Below are 24,990 nucleotides of genomic sequence, written 5' to 3'. Positions count from 1 at the left end.
CGCAGGTGCGTTTTCTGCCAGGAGAGACAGAATCCGCAACGTGTGCACATAGCCTAAATCTTTGAGAAATCCACAATAGACAGAGCATCCTTAAGCACAAGCTGATTTGTAAAATAGCAATGACATTGATTTTCCCAAAATCTTAACATTAGAAACTGTTCACAACATGGCCATTTTCAGTTTTTGTTTTTTCCTCACCTTCTTCCCCAAAGCCATAACTTTTTTTCCCCCACATAACCTTGACTTTTGTGGGACGAGTTGCTCTCTTGAATTTATTTATTCTATTCTACCACATTGTGTACTGGAAAAAAAGTGAAATTTCATTTTTTTTTTGCTTTTTTTATTTACCAAGTTCACTAGACGGTAAAACACTGGCAATATCATTCTCCAGGTCAATACGAGTACAAAAGTGTGTTGATTTTATTTTTAAAGCACTGCCATCAAAGTTTTTATTCTCTTGGTATATTGCAATCATCATTATATAGCACGGTGTACTTACAATTACTAATTTTGCCTTTCTACCCAAATAATGCTTCTCTTTTCTCTGCTCTATGTAGTAACAGGAAGTCTCTTATCCCTGCATTTATCATTTCTTTCTTCCTGACACAGCTGCATCCTCCTCCCCCCCACCAGGAGCTTTTGCAGTGACCCATGACTCAGTGAAAATTGACCTCCTGTTTCTACATAGAGTCATTTTTTTAATCCAGTGATATCAAAGGCCAAATGGAAAAAGAGAAGAATTATCTGGGTAGAAAGGCATTATGAGCAATTGTAAGAACACAGTGCTATATAATATGATGGCTGCAATATATTAAAGACAATAGAAATTTTGCTGGGGGGAGTGCTTTCTTAAGTGGTGAAAAAAAAATTCTAAAGTTTATAAAAAAAAAAAAAAAAAACTACGTCCCGGAACACAGTGAAAGACTCAGGGACATAGTACTTCCGGAGCATGCTCGCTAATGCTTTTCGGCTTTGCCAGCAGATGGGCAAAGCATACTGTGCACGCGCAGAAGGCAATTTGAAGGCGCACGCGCGGGACCTGTATGCGAACAACGCTATTCACAGAACGGAATGCGTACAGCACGCCGATTTGGGGTGGGGAGAGGGGCCAGAACCAACGCCCATCGGACCGGACCGAGGATATTTCCATACAGCGCAGGAGCAATATAAAAGGTTCTTATGGGGGATTCATGGGGAGTCGGGGGTTTCACAAGTAGTTGGGGAATGTATAGCTCACACTCCTATTAGATGATATTTTTAGTTGATAGGGAAAAAAACTGGTGACAGGTTCCCATTAATAGTCCCCTTAGTGGACTTGCAGCTGCGATCATCCGATCGCTTGAGCGAAACATAGCAGTGCTCTTATAGGAAATCATGCTCTTCTACGAATGCCGGGCTTTGACGGGAAGATAGTAATGATAAGGACGGAGGGGGGGGGTCTTGTCTTCAGCGGACCCTCGACTCATGACAACCGGGTGGTGCGATCACGTCAGACTCCCAATCATCAGTAAGCCTTCTCCTAACCTTTTGATGGGTGATAACTTGTTTTCACAGGACAACCCCATTAATATATATATCAAACAGGTTACACCATGAAAAAAAAAAAAAAAAAAAAAAAAATGTACACACCTTCAACACACAAACTACTCAGTACAGTCTCCCACTGTAATAAAACATCAGTGTACAGTTTACTATGTCTTTGTATGGCGCAGAAGTCTGCTATGACATTTAACTATTTTTGGGGTACAGCAACCCCTTAACATGTACGCCAGAAGCATACGTGACGTGAACACTAAGGCTATGTGCACACGTTGCAGAATGGGGTGCAAAATTTTCTGCACAAAATCTGCGCGGATTTTACCACTGCGGATTTCTATAATGGAAGGGTGCAGAAACGCTGCAGATCCGCACAAAAGTAGTAACATGCACTTCTTTTAAATCTGGAGCGTTTCCGCGCTGATTTTTCCGCACCATTAACACAGCTTTTTTTTTCCCCCCATTATTGATTTACATTGTACTGTAAATCACAGTGCGGACCTGCAACATTTCTGCGCGGAAAAATCCACTGCGGATCCGCACTAAATCCGCATCGTGGCACATAGCCTAAGTGTACGTGCACTATAGTATTTGCAGTAGAATACTCTGCAGCATAAAATTGCACTTGGGTATGATTTTTTTTTTTTTTTTTCAACTTACATTCCCCCCATTCATTTCACCCCTTGATGACCCTAGCTTTTTTCGTTTTCACTCCCCTCCTTCCCAGAGCCATAACTTTTTTATTTTTCCATCAATATGGCCATGGGAGGGCTTACTTTTTTTGCGGGACAAGTTGTACTTTTGAACGACATCATTGGTTTTACCATGTCGTGTACTAGAAAACGGGAAAAAAAAATTCCAACTGGAGTGTAATTGCAAAAAAAGTGCAATCCCACACTTGTTTTTTGTTTGGCTTTTTACTAGGTTCACTAAATGCTAAAACTGACCTGCCATTATGATTCTACAGGTCATTAAAGCAAGTAGGTAGTGATGAGGCATTAAATAAATTCAGAAAATTAAATACATTCTGTAAAAAGCAAATCAAGGCAGCAAAGATTGAGAGAGACACTCATTGCCAGAGAGTAAAAATAATCCCCAAATATTCTTTAACTATGTAAATAGTAAGAAACTAAAAAATGATAGTGTTGGCCCCCTTAACCCCTTCACCCCCAAGGGTGGTTTGCATGTTAATGACTGGGCCAATTTTTACAATTCTGACCACTGTCCCTTTATGAGGTTATAACTCTGGAACGCGTCAACGGATCACGGTGATTCTGACATTGTTTTCTCGTGACATATTGTACTTCATGATAGTGGTAAAATTTCTTTGATATTACCTGCGTTTATTTGTGAAAAAAATGGAAATTTGGCGAAAATTTTTAAAATTTCGCAATTTTCCAACTTTTAATTTTTATACAATTAAATCACAGAGATATATCACACAAAATACTTAATAAGTAACATTTCCCACATGTCTACTTTACATCAGCACAATTTTGGAACCAAAATTTTTTTTTTGTTAGGGAGTTATAAGGGTTAAAAATGGACCAGCAAATTCTTATTTTTACAACACCATTTTTTTTTTTTAGGGACCACATCTCATTTGAAGTCATTTTGAGGGGGTCTATATGATGGAAAATACCCAAGTGTGACACCATTCTAAAAACTGCACCCCTCAAGCTGCTCAAAACCACATTCAATAAGTTTATTAACCCTTCAGGTGTTTCACAGGAATTTTTGGAATGTTTAAATAAAAATGAACATTTTACTTTTTTAGACAAAAAATTTACTTCAGCTCCAATTTGTTTTATTTTACCAAGGGTAACAGGAGAAAATGGACCCCAAAAGTTGTTGTACAATTTGTCCTGAGTACGCTGATACCCCATATGTGGGGGTAAACCCCTGTTTGGGCGCGAGAGCTCGGAAGAGAAGGAGCGCCATTTGACTTTTCAATGCAAAATTGACTGGAATTGAGATGGGACGCCATGTTGTGTTTGGAGAGCCCCTGATGTGCCTAAACATTGAAACCCCCCACAAATGACACCATTTTGGAAAGTAGACCCCCTAAGGAACTTATCTAGATGTGTGGTGAGAGCTTTGAACCCCCAAGTGTTTCACTATAGTTTATAACGCAGAGCCGTGAAAATAAAAAATATTTTCTTTCCCCCCACAAAAATTATTTTTTAGCCCCCAGTTTTGTATTTTCCCAAGGGTATCAGGAGAAATTGGACCCCAAACGTTGTTTTCCAATTTGTCCTGAGTACGCTGATACCCCATATGTGGGGGGGAACCACCGTTTGGGCGCATGGGAGAGCTCGGAAGGGAAGGAGCGCCATTTGGAATGCAGACTTAGATGGATTGGTCTGCAGGCGTCACGTTGCATTTGCAGAGCCCCTAATGTACCTAAACCGTAGAAACCCCCCACAAGTGACCCCATATTGGAAACTAGACCCAAGGAACTTATCTAGATGTGTTATGAGAACTTTGAACCCCCAAGTGTTTCACTGAAGTTTATAACGCAGAGCCGTGAAAATAAATTTTTTTTTTTTTTCCCCACAAAAATTATTTTTTAGCCCCCAGTTTTGTATTTTCCCAAGAGTAAAAGGAGAAACTGGACCCCAAAAGTTGTGGTCCAATGTGTCCTGAGTACGCCGATACCCAATATGTTGGGGTAAACCAGTTTGGGCGCACGGGAAAGCTCGGAAGGGAAGGAGCACTGTTTTACTTTTTCAACGCAGAATTGGCTGGAATTTAGATCGGACGCAATGTCGTATTTGCAGAGCCCCTGATGTGCCTAAACAGTGGAAACCCCCCAATTCTAACTGAAACCCTAATCCACACACCTAACCCTAATCTCAACTGTAACCCTAACCACACCTCTAACCCTGACACACCCCTAACCCTAATCCCAACCGTAAATGTAATCCAAACCCTAACGCTAACTTTAGCCCCAACCCTAATTTTAGCCCCAACCCTAACCCTAACTGTAGCCCTAACCCTAACGGGAAAATGGAAATAAATACATTTTTTAAATTTTTCGTAACTAAGGGGGTGATGAAGGGGGGTTTGATTTACTATTTATAGCGCGTTTTCTAGCGGATTTTTGATTGGCAGCCGTCACACACTAAAAGACGCTTTTTATTGCAAAAAATGTTTTTTTGCGTTACCACATTTTGAGTGCTATAATTTTTCCATATTTTGGTCCACAGTCATGTGAGGTCTTGTTTTTTGTGGGACGAGTTGACGTTTTTTATTGGTAACATTTTCAGGAACGTGACATTTTTTGATCGCTTTTTATTCCGATTTTTGTGAGGCAGAATGACCAAAAACCAGCTATTCATGAATTTCTTTTGGGGGGGGCGTTTATACCGTTCCGCGTTTGGTAAAATGGATAAAGCAGTTTTATTCTTCGGGTCAGTACGATTACAGCGATACCTCATTTATAACATTTTTTTATGTTTTGGCGCTTTTATACGATAACTTATAGAAAAAATTTTTGCATCGCTTTATTCTGAGGACTATAACTTTCATTTTTTCGCTGATGATGGTGTATGGCGGCTCGTTTTTTGCGGGACAAGATGGCGTTTTCAGCGGTACCATGGTTATTTATATCCGTCTTTTTGATTGCGTGTTATGCCACTTTTTGTTCGGCGCTATGATAATAAAGCGTTGTTTTTTGCACCGTTTTTTTTTTTCCGGTGTTCACTGAAGGGGTTAACTAGTGGGACAGTTTTATAGGTCGGGTCGTTACAGACGCGGCGATACTAAATATGTGTACTTTTATTGTTTTTTTTATTATTTAGCTAAAGGAATGTATTTATTAGATATATATATATATATATTTATTTTTTTTTTAATTATTTAGGATTTTTTTTTTTTTTTTGCACATGTAATTTTTTTTTTTACATTTCACTTTGCCCGGGGGGGGGGGGGCATCACAGTAAAGTGACAGATCGCCGATCTGACACTTTGCTGTGCACTGTGTCAGATCGGCGATCTGACGTGCACAGTAGGGAGGCTTCCCGGCGCCTGCTCTGAGCAGGCGCAGTGAAGCCACCTCCCTGCAGGACCCGGATGCAGCCCCGCGGCCATTTTGGATCCGGGGCTTGCAGGGAGGAGACGCTCTGTACAAGGTGAGCACATCGCCTTGTACTGATCATCTCAGGGAAGCATGCAGGGAGCCCCCTCCCTGCGCGATGCATCCTTATACCGCCGGCACACTGCGATCATGTTTGATCGCAGTGTGCCGGGGGCGGTCCGTGACCGATCCTGGCACATAGCTGACACTCGGCCGCGCTCCCCCCGTGAGCGCGGCTGATCGCGCTGGACGTACTATTCCGTCCTTGGGAAGTAGGGCCCACCCCACATGGACGGAAAAGTACGTCCAATGGCAGAAAGGGGTTAAAAATAGTCTGGGTGAAATGGTGGATGAGGAAAAAGCCAATATGCTAAATGACTTTTTTTCATTAGTATTTACACAAGAAAATCCCATGGCAGACAATATGATCAGTGATAACAAAAATTCCCCATTAAATGTCACCTGCTTAACCCAGCTGGAAGTACGGCAGCGTCTAAAAATCACTAAAGTTGACAAATCCCCGGGCCCGGATGGGATACACCCCCGAGTACTGCAGGAATTAAGTACAGTCATTCATAGACCATTATTTTTAATCTTTAAAGAGTCCATAATAACAGGGTCTGTACCACAGGACTGGCGTATAGCAAATGTGGTGCCAATATTCAAAAAGGGGACAAAAACTGAACTCGGAAATTATAGGCCAGTAAGCTTAACCACTACAGTGGGTAAAATCCTGGAGGGCATTCTAAGGGATGCTATACTGGAGTATCTGAAGAGGAATAACCTCATGACCCAATATCAGCATGGGTTTATTAGGGACCGTTCCTGTCAGACTAATCTCATCAATTTCTATGAAGAGGTAAGTTCCGGACTGGACCAAGGGAACCCAGTGGATGTAGTGTATATGGATTTTTCAAGAGCTTTTGATACGGTGCCACACAAAAGGTTGATACATAAAATGAGAATAATGGGGATAGGGGAAAATATGTGTAAGTGGGTTAAGAGCTGGCTCAGGGATAGGAAACAAAGGGTGGTTATTAATGGAGCACACTCGGACTGGGTCGCGGTTAGCAGTGGGGTACCACAGGGGTCAGTATTGGGCCCTCTTTTTAACATTTATTAATGACCTTGTAGGGGGCATACAGAGTGGAATTTCAATATTTGCAGATGACACTAAACTCTGCAGGGTAATCAATACAGGGGAGGACAATTTTATATTACAGGATGATTTATGTAAACTAGAAGCTTGGGCTGATAAATGGCGAATGAGCTTTAATGGGGATAAATGTAAGGGCATGCACTTGGGTAGAAGTAATAAGATGTATAGCTATGTGCTTAATTCTAAAACTCTGGGCAAAACCGTCAATGAAAAAGACCTGGGAGTATGGGTGGATGACAAACTCATTTTCAGTGGCCAGTGTCAGTGAGCTGCTACAAAGGCAAATAAAATAATGGGATGCATTAAAAGAGGCATAGATGCTCATGAGGAGTACAGAATTTTACCTCTTTACAAGTCACTAGTTCGACCACACTTAGAATACTGTGTACAGTTCTGGTCTCCGGTGTACCTGGAGCGGGTGCAGAGAAGAGCGACCGAGGTTATTAGAGGACTGGGGGGTCTGCAATACCAAGATAGGTTATTACACTTGGGGCTGTTTAGTTTGGAAAAACGAAGCCTAAGGGGTGATCTTATGTTAATGTATAAATATATGAGGGGACAGTACAAAGACCTTTCTGATGATCTTTTTAATCATAGACCGGTGACAGGGACAAGGGGGCATCCTCTACGTCTGGAGGAAAAAAGGTTTAAGCATAATAACAGACGCGGATTCTTTACTGTAAGAGCAGTGAGACTATGGAACTCTCTGCCGTAAAATTTAAATAATGAATCACTCATTACAACATCAAAGAGGGGACTGGATACCTTTCTTGAAAAGTATAATGTTACAGGTTATATATACTAGATTCCTTGATAGGGTGTTGATCCAGGGAACTAGTCTGATTGCCGTATGTGGAGTCAGGAAGGATTTTTTTTCCGCAATGTGGAGCTTACTGTTTGCCACATGGGTTTTTTTTTTGCCTTCCTCTGGATCAACATGTTAGGGCATGTTAGGATAGGCTATGGGTGGAACTAGATGGACTTAAAGTCTTCCTTCAACCTTAAAAACTATGTTACTATTACGAGTTCATAGACCCCAAACATGTCTAGGTGTTTTTTTAATCCAAGTGGTAAAAAAAAGTCCAAACTTTGTTTAAAAAAAAAAAATATTGTGCAATTTTCCGATACCCGTAGCATCTCCATTTTTCGTGATCTGGGGTAGGGTGAGGGCTTATTTTTGGTGTGCCGAGCTGACCTTTTTATTGATACCATTTTGGAGCAGATACATTCTTTTGATCGACCGTTATTGCATTTTAATGCAATGTCGAGGCGACCAAAAAAACGTAATTCTGGTGAATCAAATTTTTTTCTAGCTACTCAGTTAGGCGATCAGGTTAATCTTTTTATTGATAGATTGGTATTGGGCGATTCTGAACGTGACAAACATGTGTAGGCTTAATTTTTTTTTATTTTATTTTGAATGAGATGAAAGGGGGGTGATTTAAACTTTTATAGTTTTTTTTTTTATTTTTTTTACTTTTGCCATGCTTCAATAGCCTCTGGAGGCTGGAACAACTCGATCGGCTATGCTACATAGGAGCGAAGCATAGATCGCCTCTATGTAGCTGAATTCCAGGCTTGCTATGAGCACCGACCATCAGCGATGCGCTCATTTCCAGCCGGATGGCCGGAAAACAGTAATTAGACTTACTGGTAATTGTATTTCCAGGAATCCATCCTGACAGCACACTGGAGGACGTCCTTCTTAGCCATGATGGGACAGGAAACACGAGAGGTTAAAAGGACCCTCCCCCTACCACCCTTCAGTGTTTTTCCAAAGTAACACATCTGGATGGATGCAAACACAAGTTTTATTACAACAAAATAATCAATCATACAAATGTTACATCACATAAGTATAAAGATCAAACAATAGGGAGGGAACTAACAGTGCTGTCAGGATGGATTCCTGGAAATACAATTACCAGTAAGTCTAATTACTGTTTTCCAGGTCACCACCTGACAGCACACTGGAGAAATACCAAAGGAGAATGGTATTTAGGGTGGGACCACTGCTTGAAGTACCTTTCTACCAAAGGCCAACTGAGGCGAAACTACATCTAGTTTATAGTGTTTAGAAAAGGTACTAAGATTAGACCATGATGCAGCTCTACAGATCTGGTCTGCCGTAGCCCCCCCTTTCTCCGCCCATGATGTGGCCATGGCCCTAGATGAGTGGGCTTTAAGATTAACCGGGGAATTTAGACCTTTAGCTTTGTAGGCTAAATCAATTGTGGACTTTATCCACCGTGCGATAGTCGCTTTAGACGCTTTTTTCCCCTTATTTGAACCCCTGAACTGAATGAACAAGTTATTGTCCTGTCTCCAGGGTCTAGATAGATCAAGGTACCTGAGTACTGATTCTCTTACATCAAGGTTATGAAAAAATCTTTCTTTTTGATTTTTAGGGAATTGGCAAAAAGACGGTAAAACAATCTCCTGATTCATATTAGTATCAGAAACGACCTTAGGGAGAAAGGCCGGATCAAGTCTTAGTACTATTTTATCATCAAAGATCTGTAAATACGGGTTCTGTACCGAAGAGCCTGTAGTTCCCCCAATCTTTTTGCCGATGTGATCGCAACTAAAAACGCGGTTTTAAGAGAGAGTTTGTTAATGTCTATGTCTCCCGTTATATCCCAGGACTGATCACACAGAAAATTCAGGACCAGATTAAGATCCCACGGCGGGACTGATTTCCTAATGAATGGCCTTAGCCTCTGGACTGCTCTAGAGAATCGACTAATCCAGGGGTGGGTAGATAACGAAAAATCAAAAAATACACTTAGGGCCGCTATCTGTACTCTTAATGTACTTGGTCTAAGGCCTTTTTGAAATCCTGACTGCAAGAAGTCAAGAATTTTTGGGATATCTGGATGGTCAGTATCAACTGTCATCTTCCCACAGAATCCACAGAATGTTTTCCATATTTTTGTGTAGATGGCAGATGTCACCGGCTTTCTGCTGGCTTGAAGGGTAGAAATGACGTCATCTGAAAGACCTTTTGCCCTCAAGACCTTCCGTTCAGGATCCAAGCTGCCAACTGAAGCGCTCCTGGGTTCTGGTGTAGAACTGGACCTTGTAGAAGAAGATCCTTTCTCTCTGGTAGCCGGAGGGGTTCTTCCACTGATAATCTTCTTAACATTGGAAACCAACTTCGTTTCGGCCAGTGAGGAGCTATGAGGATGACTTTGGCCCCATCCTCGCAGATTTTCCTGAGTGTTCTTGGAATCAAGGCCAGAGGTGGAAACGCATACAGGAGACCGACGTTCCAGGGTTGTGACAGGGCATCGATCGCCGCTGGGCTCTCCCAGGGGTTTAGGGAGTAAAAGGTTTTGACTTTTGCGTTTTGCTTTGTAGCAAATAGATCCACAGTCGGCTTCCCCCAACGATGACAAAGATCCCTGAATACTTCGGCGTTTAGTTCCCACTCTGTAGGGGATACACTTTTCCTGCTCAGGAAATCCGCCAACTGGTTCTTGGATCCCTCCAGATGTACAGCCGAGATTGACCGCACCGACTTTTCTGCCCACTTGAAGATCTGTTCCGCTAGATCTTGTAATGCCAGATGTCTTGGGCCCCCCTGATGTTGAAGGAAGGCTACGGTCGTCGTATTGTCCGAGAAGATTTTTACATGCTTGTTCTTCAGCAAATGTTGTGCCGCTGTTAAGACCTTCCAAACCGCATGCAACTCTCTGTGGTTTGATGATTTCTTGCTGTCCTTTCTTTCCCAACGACCTTGGAAATATCTTCCCAGGACATGACCTCCCCAACCTTCCTGACTTGCGTCTGTCGTGACTGACACACTCGGGGTTTGAAGCCATGGTACTCCCAGCCGGAGATTTTTGGAGAGAGTCCACCACACCAGAGACCTCTTGATCTGAAAAGAAAGATTCAGTCTTTGATTTAAAGAATTTTGCCTTCTGTTCCAGCTCCTCAGCACTCCCTGCTGAAGCTGCCGGGAATGAAACTGGCTCCATCTCACGCAAGGGATGCAGGCCGTCATTAATCCCAGGATTATCATCCCGTCTCTGATCGTATTTCGGCCTCGGGAGAAATGATGGACCTTTTTCACTATTCCCTTTAGCCTGTCTTCCGGAAGGTAGGACATCCTTGTTTCTGAGTCGAGCATGACTCCTAGGAATTTTATTCTGGATTTCGGTATTAAATCTGACTTCTTCCAATTTATGATCCAACCGAGACTCTCTAGAGTGGAGATGAGGAACTGACAGTTGATTCTGAGCTGGCTTACTGACTCTGCCGCTACCAAAAAGTCGTCCAGATAAGGGATTACCATCAAATCCTGATTTCTCAGATATGCGACTACCTCTACCATAAGTTTCGTAAAAACCCTGGGAGCCGACGCCAGGCCGAAGGGGAGACAGCGAAATTGAAAATGATAGATCTTCCCCTCCATGTTTACCGCGAACCTCAGGAACTTTTGATGGTTTAAGTAAATGGGAACATGGTAATATGCACTCTTTAGGTCTAGAGTGCACATCACCATACCCCTTCCCAACAGAGGAATGGTAGATCGAATTGACTCCATTTTGAATCTTTTGTATACCACCCAGTTGTTTAGGTGCTTCAGATTTATTATCGTTCTCGACTCTCCCGATGGTTTTGTTATTGAGAAGAGATTTGAGTAATGACCTCTGTACTCTTCTTGGGAGGGGACCGGAACAATTGCCGCCATTTTTAAGAGGTCCTGTATATCCGACCACATGGGGGATGACGATTTTAGATGTGTGCTGGACACTAGAAATCTTTCGGGTGGAAGGGAGGAAAATTCGATTTTGTACCCTTGGGACACCACCTGTAACACCCAAGGACTCGTTGTTATTTCCCTCCAACCTTCTAGGAACCCGGCTAGCCGACCCCCTACTCTGATGGCGTCATTTTCTATGGTAGCTAGACCTCTGACCTGAGTAACTCGAGTCTTTGGTTTTGGGTCTACTGTCTCCCCCTTTTTGGTAGCTCCATCTACCTTGCTTCCCTTTACCCCTGTAATCCTGTTTCTGATTATAGCGGGGTCTCCGAAAGGGCTGGAATTTTTTAGGCTTTTCTTCGGGGAACCCCTTTTTTACATCTGAGGCTTTCTCTAAGATATCGTCGAGGACCGGTCCGAAGACCCTGCCCCCAGAGAAGGGTATGGAACATAATTTATTTTTGGAGTGCATATCACCCGACCAGCTTTTGAGCCAAATAGCTCTTCGGGCCGCATTAGAGAGGGATTGACCTCTAGCCGCAAATCTAACCGTTTCCGCAGATGCGTCTGCCAAAAAGGCGGTTGCCAATTTTAACAGAGGCAGAGATTTTAGGATAGTATCTCTAGGAGTTTTGGCTATTAATTGATCCTGAAGATCATTTAGCCACAGGTCCATGGAGCGAGCCACTGATGTTGCTGCGATATTAGCTCCGATAACCGCCGAAGAAGTCTCCCAGGCCCGTTTCAAAAGTCCATCTGCCTTTCTGTCCATGGGCTCTTTTAAATTGGAAGAGTCCTCAAAGGGGATTGAGGTTCTCTTAGACACTTTAGCCAATGGAATGTCTATTTTAGGAATATCGACCCATTCCTTAACTTCCTCCGGGTCAAACGGCAAGCGGAGTCGGAAATCTTTAGGGATAGTCAATCTCTTCTCCGCCTCTTCCCATTCATCCAGAATCATGGATCTGATATGGGAATTTACTGGAAACACCTTCGCAGTCTGTGAGCGCAGGCCACCAAACATTTCATCTTGAACCGAACAAGATGGTTGTGGATCCTCTATCTGCATAGTATGCCGCACAGCCTCCAACAGTTCTCCTGTGTCTGCTGCTGAGAATAAGTATTTTCTCCCTCTCTGGAGGGTCTCTGCTCTCCTCTTCTTCCTCTATATCCGATACAACAGATAACGAGTCTTCCGAAGAGTAATCAATCCTCTGCCTTTTGCTCGGTCTCTCTGAAGGTGAGGCTTGAGGTAGTACCAGACCTGATACAGAAGCCTGGACCTCCTCTCTTATCATGGCTCTCATATTTGACATAAGAGAAGCCTGCTCCTCTCCTATGATTTTGCAGGTGCATGCTTCACATAGGGGTTTCTGCCAGGTATCTTTCAGCTTGGCTGCACAAATAGGACATTTCCTGCTTTTGCCCAGCTTCTTTAACGATTTTTCTGGTAAAGGGGCCGCCTATAGAAAAATAACAAACTCTAGCACATGCTCCGGGTTTTTTTTTTTTTTTAAGTATCCATAATACCGGCCCTGCTCTACTTACTGGCGCTGTGGACTCCTGCCCTTCTCTAGCTGCGTCCTCCATGATGCACCGGAGAACGCTTACTGCACATACCTTATATTTCTGCTCATCTCTTCATCTGTACCGCGCTCCTGCGCTCACTACCGCTTCCTGTTTCGGAGACGCCGCCCGCCCCCCTCAGCCGCAAACCGGAAGTGACGCGCGGCCGGAAAGAGAGGATGGTGCAGCGGGAATTTCCTTCCCCCATGCCGGCCGCATGGAGACGCCGACATCTGCAGAGGCCACCGGCAGGATCGCATGCACCAGGGGGCGTGACGGAAGGATCGAGAGCCCCCGGCAGGGGGAAGCGATCCTCATACCAGGAGCAGCGCTACACTGGTAGGCAGAGGGACCCTCGGGCGGGTGTCAGCCAGCGGGTGCCTCATGGAGGGAAGGGTGAGGCAAAGCCCCCCCGATCCACATCCCCCCGCACAGAACGGTAGCTTCCTCTCGCCGTTCCTATCCATAATGGGACAGGAAAAACACTGAAGGGTGGTAGGGGGAGGGTCCTTTTAACCTCTCGTGTTTCCTGTCCCATCATGGCTAAGAAGGACGTCCTCCAGTGTGCTGTCAGGTGGTGACCTGGAAATGCTAGTTAAATGCTGCCGTCAGCTTTTGACAGTGGGCATTTAACTAGTTAATAGCGGCAGGTGGATCGCGATTCCGCAGCCCGCATCAAAGCGGGGGTACTGACCTCAGATGTACTATCCCATCCGAGGTCAAAGGGGTTAAAATTAGTGAAAAACGCAACAATGAAAGAATTGACATCCTGAATATGTGGGGGGGAAAACAAAATGCTTAGATGGTTCAAATCTGCAAAGAAAAATAAGCAGCATGTGGATAAGATTACAGAAATCTGATTTCACTTTGCTGTTACTGTGAAACGCTTTTTTTCACCTACAAAAAAAAAAAAAAAAAAAAACACCATGGCAAAAACAGAGTGTGAACAAGCACTAAGCAATGGCAATCACCAAAGAACCCAAAAATTAAAGAGGATGACTCTCCAGAGGCAGCTTCTGCTACTAAAAGTACGTGCCCCTGATCAGGAATCGTAGAGTTTTGGAAGCAGCGCATGCACTTGTGCTCTAAATCTATGCAGAACCAAAACACTTATTCCCGATCGTGCGCCCATGATGAGTTTTTGATGCTGCGTATTGTTACTGCCTGAAAAACAAAGCATTTCTATTACAGTTCTAGTAAGTGAATGGGATGGCCCACTTCGGACACCTTCCCTTTGAGGTGGGCTCCGGCGGTGATCCACCTGGGGTTATTAACTCATTAAATGCCCCTGTCAAATGCTGACCGACATTTAACATGCGCTTCCGGCAATCCGTCCACCAATGACCCCTGTCACATGATCGCGGGTCACCGGTGGGTTGGCTTGACAACCAGAGGTGTCCCGGAGACCTCCATTGGTTGTCACTGCCGATCACGACCAGGTGTCAGCTGATTATTAGTGATGAGCGAGTATACTCGTTGCTTGGGTTTTTCAGAGCACGCTCGGGTGTCTTCAGAGTGTTTATGACTGCTCAGAGATTTAGTTTTCATCACAGCAGCTGAATGATTTACAGCTACTAGCCAGGCTGAGTACATGTGGGGATTCCCTAGCAACCAGGCAACCCCCACATGTACTCAGCCTGGTTAGTAGCTGTAAATCATTGAGCTGCCACGATGAAAACTAAATCTCTGAACACTAACAAATACTCCCGGCACTTTAACCCCATCATGATCGCAGCATTCCGGTGGCATAGAGAAGCATTGCGCAGGGAGGGGGCTCCCTACGTGCTTCCCTAAGACCCTCAGAACAACGCGATGTGATTGCCACTAGTTAACACCGTAAAAAAATAAAAAACGAGGCAAAAAAACAATGATTTATCATCGCGCCGAACAAAAGTGGAATAACGCGATCAAAAAGATGGATATAAATAAAAATGGTACAGCTGAAAACGCTATCTTGTCCCACAAAAAACGAGTCATCAGCGAAAAAAATAAAAAAAGTTCTAGCCCTTAGAATAAAGCGATGCAAAAAAATTTGAGAAAATAGTTATCGTATAAATGCGCCAAACATTAAAAAAATGATATAAATGAGGTATCGCTGTAATCGTACTGACCCGAAGAATAAAACTGCTTTAGCAATTTTACCAAACGCGGAACGGTATAAGCACCCCCCCCCCCAAAAGAAATTCATCAATTGCTGTTTTTTGCTCATTCTGCCTACCAAAAATCAGAATAAAAAGCGATCAAAAAATGTCATGTGCCCGAAAATGGTACCAATAAAAATGTCAACTCGTCCCGCAAAAAAACAAGACCTCACATGACTGTGGGCCAAAATATGGAAATATTATAGCTCTCAAAATGCAATGACTCAAAAACAATTTTTTGCAATAAAAAGCGTCTTTTAGTGTGTGACAGCTGCCAAACAAAAATCCGCTAAAAAACCCGCTATAAATAGTAAATCAAACCCCCCTTTAAACACTGCCTTAGTTAGGGAAAAATAATAATAAAAAAAAAAAAAAAAAAAAGTATTTATTTCTATTTTTCCATTAGGGTTAGGGTTGGGGCTAAAGTTATGGTTTGGACTACGTTTACGGTTGGGTTATGGGTGTGTTGGGGTTAGGGTTGGAGTTAGAATTGGGGGGGGGGTGTTCCACTGTTTAGGCACATCGGGGGCTCTGCAAACGCAACATGATGTCCGTTCTCAAATCCATCCAATTCTGCGTTGAAGAAGTAAAACGGCGCTCCTTCCCTTCCGAGTTCTGCCATGGCCCAAACAGTGGTTTACCCCAACATATGGGGTATCGGCGTTCTCAGGACAAATTGTACAAGTTTTGGGATCTAATTTCTCTGGTTACTCTTGGTAAAAAAGAAAAATTGGATCTGATGTAATTTTTTGTGAAAAAAGTTGAAATGTTCACTTTTTTATTTTAAAAACATTCCAAAAATTCCTGTGAAGCATCTGAAAGGTTAATAAACATCTTAAATGTGGTTTTGAGCACCTTGAGGGGTGCAGTTTTTAGAATGGCATAACTTTTTGGTATTTTCTATCATATAGACCCCTCAAAGTGACTTCAAATGTGTTGTGGTCCCTTTAAAAAAAAAAAAAAAAAAAAAATGGTGTTGTAAAAATGAGAAATCGCTGGTCAACTTTTAACTCCCTAACAAAAAAAAAAATTTTGGTTCCAAAATTGTGCTGATGTAAAGTAGACATGTGGGTAATGTTACTTATTAAGTATTTTGTACAACATATCTCTGATTTAAGGGCATGAAAATTCAAAGCTGGAAAAGTGTGACAATTTTAAAATTTTAGCCAAATTTCCGTTTTTTTTTGTTTTTTTTTCACAAATAAGCACAAATAATATCAAAGAAATGTTACCACTAACATGAAGTACAATATGTCACAAGAAAACAATCTCAATCACCGGGATCCAATGAAGCGTTCCAGAGTTATAACCTCATAAAGGGACAGTGGTCAGGATTGTAAAAATTGTCCTGGTCATTAACGTGCAAACCACCCTTGGGGGTAAAGGGGTTAAAATCTGCAACATCAAAAATTCACGAAAAGCTCATCTTGAGAACGTAGCCCAACCCTGACAAACAGCAAATATCGCTAGGGCTGCTGTTTGTCAAACAGGCATTTTTCCTGCAGTAGCCAGACAAGAAGCCAGGGAGTAATACAAGAATGGCTCAGGTCTGCAAAAACAGTACCCACTTCAGACAAGTTCCAAGTCCTGGCCCAGAGAAGAACCCCCCCCCAACCTTTACATCCATATGTCAATAGCCACGATCTTTTCCACGCAGCTATGGAAATTGACCTGCAGTGTATCAATTTATACTGAGTTAATTTGCGTTTTATTTATTAATTATGGTTTGCTTATGGAGCGCTATCATATTCCACAGCACTATACACATAATATTGCTGCCCCCATAGGGTATTTATATTATGAACCCCAATCACTATGTCTTTGGAGCATGGGAGGAAGAACACGGAGAAGGAAACGTAAATTCGGAGAGAACATACAAAAGCCAAATAACTAAAGCAATTGTTACCATCCACCTCTCGTGTCTCCCCTTTTCCTCATAAGATGTAAGCTTGCGAGCAGGGCCCTCATTCCTCCTGGTATCTGTTTTGAACTGTGATTTCTGTTATGCTGTAATGTCTATTGTCTGTACAAGTCCCCTCTAAGTTGTAAAGCGCTGCGGAATATGTTGGAATAATAATAATAATAATTATTATTATTATTATTCCGCATGAAACACGTACATGCCATTACCAAGAAGTTGAAGACACATACACGGAAAAAAACAAAACAAAAAAAAACGACAGTACAAAAGAAATGTAATTTACCAAAATGTGATCATGGTTACAGAAACACTGCTAAAAAGTTTCAGCATCAATTCGCTGCTCCAAATATACACCATGGGAACTTTCAAGTAACATTCCCTTTAACCCCTTTCTGCCATCTGACAGAATAGTACGTCAGCTGGCAGATCCCCTGCTTTGAGGTGGGCTCCGGCGGTGAGCCCACCTCAAAGCCGCGACATGTCAGCTGTTTTGTACAGCTGACATGTGCGCGCAATGAGCGCGAGCGGAATCGCGATCCGCCCGCGCCCATTAACTAGATGTTGTGGTCGGCGTTCAAAGCAACCCTGCATTTCTGCTACATAGAGGTGATCTGTGCTTCACCTCTATGTAGCAGAGGTGATCGTGTAGTGCATGGTTCTAGCTTCCTATGGAGGCTATTGAAGCATGCCAAAATAAAAAATAAAAAAAGTGTTTAACAATATAAAAAAAAATAAAAAATATATATAACAGTCCAAATCACCCCCCTTTCGCCCCAATCAAAATAAAACAATTAAAAAAAAAAAAAAAAAAATCAAACCTACACATTTGGTATCGCCGCTTTCAGAATCGCCCGATCTATCAATAAAAACAAAGGATTAACATGATCGTTAAATGGCGTAGTGAGAAAAAAAACAAAATGCCAAAATTAAGTTTTTTTGGTCGCCGCAACATGGGCGATCAAAAGAACGTATCTGCACCAAAATGGTATCATTAAAAACGCCAACACGGCACGCAAAAAATAATTCCTCACCCGACCCCAGATCACGAAAATTGGAGACGCTACGGGTATCGGAAAATGGCGCAATTTTTTTTTTACCACTTATATAAAAGAGAACCTAGACATGTTTGGCGTCTATGAACTCGTACTGACTTGGAGAATCATAATGGCAGGTTAGTTTTAGCATTTGGTGAACCTAGCAAAAAAGCCAAACAAAAAACAAGTGTGAGATAGCACTTTTTTTTGCAATTTCATCGCACTTGGAATATTTTTCCCGTTTTCTATTACACGGCATGGTAAAACCAATGGTATTCAAAAGTACATCTCGTTCCGCAAAAAATAAGCCCTTACATGGCCATATTGACGGAAAAATAAAAAAAAGTTATGGCTCTGTGAAGGAGGGGAGCGAAAAAGGAAAAAGCTCCGGGGGTGAAGGGGTTAAAATCAAAGTAGGGGGTAAAAAAAAAAAAAAAAAAATAAGAAAGCCCTGCAAACAAAAACTTTCTGTGACTATTTGTAAAGTTACTCTGCAAAGTATGAAACACTGAGTAAAGACTGTGTGTGGTCTCCTTAGGCCTCTTTCACACTAGCGTCGTACGACGCACGTCGCAATGCGTCGTTTTGGAGAAAAAACGCATCCTGCAAAATTGCTTGCAGGATGAGGTTTTTCTCCATAGACTAACATTAGCGACGCATTGCCACACGTCGCAACCGTCGTGCGACGGTTGCGTCGGACCGTTGGCACAAAAAAAGTTGCATGTAACGTTTTTTGGTGCGTCGTGTCCAACATTTCCGACCGCGCATGTGCGGCCGGAACTCTGCCCCATCCTCCCCAGAGCTCACAATGGGGCAGCGGATGCGTTGAAAAACTGCATCCGCTGCCCCCGTTGTGCGGCGCTTTCATAGTATGCATCGGTACGTCGCCACGTCGCATTGCGACGTGCGTCGTACGACGCTAGTGTGAAAGTAGCCTTAGCTGGACTTGATAGCTAGAACATACGAGGCTGTAGAATTCGGGTCAGGAGACCTGTGGAAAATCACAGTTACTTACCGATAACTATTTCTCTGATCCCATGACGGCACCACGGAGAGAATTACATAGATTGTACATTAGGGGGGGGGGGGGGGGGGGGGGGACCACTGTCTCCAGAACCCTTCGCCCAAAGGTGATGTCTGAAGAAGAAGTTAAATCTAGCCGGTAATGGTTAAAGAATGTAGAGGGAGAAGACCAAATAGCGGCTCTACATATCTGCTCTATCGAGGCGCCGGCTCTCTCTGCACAGGAAGTCGCCACCGCTCTGGTTGAATGGGCGCTTATCTCCTCCGGGACGGCTGCTCCACAGGAGGAATAGGATAGGGTGATGGCGTCTCTTATCCATCTTGCCAGTGTGACCTTTGATGCTTTTTTGTCCCTTCCGTGGACCCTGGAAGCAAACAAAAAGAGCCCTATCCTTCCTACACTCCCTCATTGCTATCAGATACTGGACTAGGCATCTCTTTACATCTAAGGTATGTAGCACTTCTTCCCCCTTACTTTTGGGAATGGGGCAGAAGGAGGGCAGAGAGATTTCTTGGGTCCTATGGAACTGTGATGAAACTTTCGGGAGGTAAGCTGGGTCGGTCTTAAGGATGACTATCTTCCAGTATCTGTGTAAAGGGTGGGTATGCCGATAAAGCCTGTATATCGCTAACCCTACGGGCTGATGTTAAAGCTACGAGATGGGAGGTCTTAAGGGATATGATTTTCAACAGAACCTCAGACAGAGGTTCAAAGGGAGCCTTAGTTAATAAAAAGAGAATGTCCAGCTTCACCGAATCCGTAAAAAAGAGTTTTCTTCATTCGCAAACTTTAATCATGACAAGGGAGCTTAGTCTCCAGAAACGCGTTGAGATTCTTACCCATATGGTTTGTGCTGAAGTCTGTATCCTCTATGTTTAAAGTTTGCAAATAAAGAAAACTTTTTACGGATTCGGTGAAGCTGGACATTCTCTTCTTTTTTGGACTTTATACGCTTGGTCCGTACTCCCAAAGATTGATTTATGCATCACGGGTGAGCTGGTTTATATTCCTTCTTTCTAAGCCTTAGTTAATGCATTCAGGACTCAGGTTAGATCCCAGGAACGATTTTTAGCTAGGTCATAGTTGTACAAAGCTCCTAGAGCAGCCACCTGGACTTTCAAGGTGCTTGTAGACAACCCGTTACAACCCTTTCTGTAAAAATTCTAAGATTTTGTTTAATGGGACTTCCCCGGTTAGGTCGGCACCTGATACTGAGATGAATTTTTTCCACACTCGCCTATATGCTTTAGTAGTTACTGGTTTCCTACTTTGTAGTAGGGTGGATATCAAGTTTGAAGAGAAACCCCTACTGTTTAGGAGTTCCCTCTCAAATGCCAAGCTGTCATGTGTAAAATTTTTTATGCGTGGATGATACACTGGCCCCTGGGACAAAAGGTCTGGAGTGTCCGGCAGGACCCCAGGGTCTGAGATGGACATCATCTTCAGCCACAGAAAACATTCTTCGTTCAGGGACAGGAAACCAACTAATGTGGGAGAGAGGTACCTTTTTTCACCTGTAGGTTTCCTGTCCCTGAGGGCGGGTCCTTCTCTCTCCGTGGTGCCGTCATGGGGAAAGAGAAAGTTTGTACATTTGGACTTGCCGTAGCGCAACACTAAAATGTTGTAAAATTGACTAAGGGTCTCACCAACCTGGTACCTAACTTGGCATGCTCTTTGTCTATAATATTCCCAATGTAACGAGTGTGTAGGAGTATACAAGGAAGCATATCAATCACGCTCCACACAATCTTTGGGAAAGTTCACACCTGTGCCCGGTAACGAAGCATTTCCTCCTTGTACCCGACGCTTTCTTGCACAATACAAGTTGTGATCCTCTCCCCTGCACAAGCCGAACACGAGATGACACTGCGCAGCCAAATTGTATAACATTTCGGCTAAAGAAGGACTATTTTAGTCCATTAAGAGATGATTAGTGTCCTTATAAAGGTCATTTCAGGACTCGATTGTCATCCATGAACTGTTAACCCTTTGACGCACAAGACATCCAACACTCTCCATGGCTACGGGAGTCACAAATGCAGGTTTATTAGCGCATTTCACACCATTGACTGATTTTACCAGTGCAACCCCTCAGGAACTCATACGTAAAAATCTATCTATGCACATATTGGTAATATCTAACTACGTACAGGAAAAAAATTCCTCTGCCATGCAAACTAAAAGCAGCTTTATCTTACATCTCGAGTTATATAATCTACTGCGCAGAGGGTTAATGTTATATTCGATAACTTACATACGGGCAATATCAAACAGCTCCTCACCTTTTGTCAATAATTAGCTGTGTTAGCACTGACAAACATGATGAAACAATGGGACTCCCCTTCCCCCTCCCAAAAAAAAAATAAATAAATGGAGTCTCCGATGTTTAATTATCTCAGCCTTGCGCCTGCGAGGGATTCGTTCAGCGGTCCCAAGATATGCAGATTAACAAAGGCGCCCGTCCACTAAGCAGATTCTAGAAGAGGATAGAAATGTTAGTGCGAGGCTCCTTACTCACATGTAAGACGATGAGCGGAGAGTGGTTACATGCTCGCTTCTTCTCCGAAGGTGTGTGGTGTTGCTTTAAAGGAGAGGGGTGTGATGGCAGTGACGCAGTATACACGGGGTTAAGCAGTTTAGCAGCCAGAGGGGGTCCCTGACCTATACCCCCCTCCTACTGCAGATGCAATGGAGAGCTGTTGCTAGTAAGTGGCACTGCAGCACATGAAGGCTTAACAGGGGGAGGTGTGCCTTCCCTATACTTAAAGTCCATCTCCATCCAGGCTACAGAAGAAGCAGAAGACTACAGATGATGCAACCAGCACATTTAAGAATTTAACACAATATCCCCAATCCCGAGAGACCAGTCAAAAAGCTTATACACAACAGAGCAGCGTGCCCAATGACAGAGCGCGGGCGCACAGCCAAGGAGCGTGCTTCAAAATCAACACGTTCTACTACTTCCAAGATGATTCCTCTGCCTCCCAGCTATTAATATATTGGGTGGGGTTAGAATATTTGCAGATCCGGGGCACAGGTCGCCTCTTACAGGCTGGGATTAGATAAAAATAACATCACAGCATGGTTACACAGGCCTCATGTGGGATATAATCTGCGCCACCCAAATAAATCCAATGATCCACAAGACGGGGATTGTGCACAGCAGATGGATACGAACAGGGACTACAAGCAATCCTACACGGGAAGAATGGCGTACATCCTAAAAAAAGGTTGTATGTATGCACAAAATTAGGACGATATTCAATACGGGGCTAAAAAAAGTATCATGGGTACCTGTGTGGGAAAAATGGGGGGGTTGACGTGCCTATTAAGGCTCATAGGAGCACTGAAGGTTCTATATGATCCCTGTAGACAGAGACATCTGTACATCTACGTACATGGAAGATCCAGCTATGACCCACACTCAATGTAGTGTGCATAGCTTTAAAAGGCATTTTTTAATACTTGCCACATTAGCGTCAAATAAATCCCCCCCGGACCCTCTACATAAATTTATGTTTTGTAAAGTGCTCATTCTGACTATAGGGCAACGATCTAGGTAGCCAGGAGGTGATCCTGTATATGAGGGGGCGCACATCACCTAGTCATTGACACTTTACCCATGTACACCGCCACACAAAGGATCCGTTAATTAATAGGACCCATCCACACGTAACAAAGATGTGAATCACAGCAAACATTGGCGACGTCATCACGAGGAGCGCAGGACGTACCCCTGTGCAGACGTCGCACGCCAGAGATCACATAGTATCGATTAGACCGTGCACAGGAGAGTCACATTCTATAACAGAGGTGTTGAAAGTGTGATATTTTTTATTCTGTCACCATCAAGGTCATCTAATAAGAACCCCGAAACTGGAGGTACAAAGTCAGATGGAGGAATGATGCACGGATCGGGCCGCCGTGCGCAAAGAGCGACCGCTGTAATCTACATTTTATGGAACGTGAAGAAAAGCAACAATAGCGTCGGAGCAGAGGGGGCGTCCGGAAATACAGAATACTACATGGAAGGGAACAGATATCACTACGAGAAGGATTTATAGCTAACCAACCCCTGTAATAATATGGATTCCACCTGCTTGTGTTATTACAGGTCCCTGGTCTGCTTGTCAGTAACTCTTACATCTGACCGGACACTAATACAGGGGGTACGGGAACACCTACCAGCACACTGTGGGTCAGGAATCCATTATTACAGAAACATTACTGCCCGGGGTCCGGTGCCATACAATACATGGGGGGGTGTCAGGGGGTCCCCTATGACAGGACTGGGCCTCCCCTCACCAACCCGTGCAGAGATATCTATCTATCTATCTATCTCTATATATTACACACGGTTCCTCAGGTGTATTACCGGTATATGTGCACGGTTAGGAGCTTTCTCGTCACACGCGGCTCCGTGCTTCCTCCTGCGGACCCGTGAGGAGAAGTTGCGGCTCGCAGTGCGGAAGTTGCACCCGGAACCCTCGGCCTGGCCGGACCGTGCCACCCCTTGCGGGGAGGAGGGGGCAGAGTTTGGCACCGGCCGCGCTCTTCCTGCGTGGCGCTCGCAGTGTGGCCGGACAGCGCCACCTCTGAGGGGGTAACGGCCGCGCTCCCGCACACAGTGGTGCCGTCCAGGAGTACAAGTTACGGACTATGCACAGTAGCGGTGTGACCGGACTGTCCCATCCCCCGCAGGGGGAGCACGGCCGCCCCGGAGATTTGTAGTGAACTCCTCACCTACCTGACACACGGTGCTCACGGCCGCTCCCCAGGCACAGCCCGCAGGTGACTCGGTCCCAGGCCACAACTCTCCGGTTTGTTTTGCTTCCTTGCTGTCAGTTGTGTCACTCCGGAGCCGGGCGCCCCTCCTCCTGTCAGGCAGACAATACGCTCAGCCACATGCACTCCTCTCCACTTACCTACACAGTGGATGAGCCGGTGCCGCCAGGAGTCGAGCTCCCGCCGGAATCCCTTCCTCTCCGCCGTGCACCGAGGGCTCCGGCACTGGGCAGCCATTCTGTCGGTTCCCTTTTTCCATCTGCGTCTGACGTCACCGCTCGTCACTTACCATTCACTCCTCGCACACGCGAGGGGGCGGGGCCCGTGGCGTGTGATTGACAGGAGCGTCTCCCTGGGTGGGCGGGCTCACGTCTGATTGGCAGGTCATGGGAACAGTGGCCACGTGACTGTGATTAGCCCAGGCCGCCGAGGAGTCGTGTCACCCGTACCCGGGCCGTGCCCCGCTCCCCTCTTATCCCGGTGCCCCCATTACTGGCTATTTAGGCTTCTCTTTAACAAAGTACTAGGGACCCCATAAAGTAATACCCCCTTTGTGCTTCAATGCAAAATGCCCCTCTCTTTGTCCTATACACAGATATCTCCCTTTTATCTGTAGTATTAAAATCCAGTGTGTCCTGCTCATAGTATTAATTACCCTATTGTGGCCCCAGAAAGGAATGGTGCCCCCTGTGCCTCCCACAAAGGTATAGTGCCCCCTCTGTGCCTCCCAGAAAGGAATAGTGCCCCCCCCCCTGTGTTTCCCAGAAAGGAATAGTGCCCCCCTATGCCTCCCAGAAGGGAATAGTGCCCCCCCTGTGTCTATCAGAAAGGAATAGTGCCCCCCCTATGTTTCCCAGAAATAAATAGTGCCCCCCTATGCCTCCCAGAAAGAAATAGTGCCCCCCTATGCCTCCCAGAAGGGAATAGTGCCCCCCCTGTGTTTATCAGAAAGGAATAGTGCCCCCCCTATGTTTCCCAGAAAGGAATAGTGCCCCCCTATGCCTCCCAGAAAGAAATAGTGCCCCCCTATGCCTCCCA

The 24,990-nt window shown here is 44.3% G+C and overlaps 1 protein-coding gene across 8 annotated transcripts in view; it reads right to left on the bottom strand.

Moving 5' to 3' along the window:
* LCORL (ligand dependent nuclear receptor corepressor like) overlaps nt 1-24,338 on the bottom strand; it is a 150,378-nt gene extending 126,040 nt beyond the window's left edge. Inside the window, exon 1 of one of the 8 annotated variants that reach the window (XM_077279998.1) lies at nt 24,093-24,338. In XM_077279998.1, coding sequence (XP_077136113.1) covers nt 24,093-24,189 — 97 coding nt within the window. In that variant the 5' untranslated portion in view covers nt 24,190-24,338. Of the gene's footprint in view, nt 1-23,352; nt 23,458-23,542; nt 23,761-23,914; nt 24,023-24,092 lie in introns of those variants that run through there. The other 7 variants (XM_077279999.1, XM_077279993.1, XM_077279994.1 and 4 more) reach the window with 7 other exon arrangements.
* Between the last annotated feature and the right edge of the window lie 652 nt (nt 24,339-24,990).

Source organism: Ranitomeya variabilis, chromosome 1 (genome assembly GCF_051348905.1).
Source record: "Ranitomeya variabilis isolate aRanVar5 chromosome 1, aRanVar5.hap1, whole genome shotgun sequence".
Taxonomy (NCBI): Eukaryota; Metazoa; Chordata; class Amphibia; order Anura; family Dendrobatidae; genus Ranitomeya; species Ranitomeya variabilis.
The sequence above is the reverse complement of the archived record's forward strand: the minus strand, read 5'-3'. Positions and strand labels throughout refer to the sequence as shown.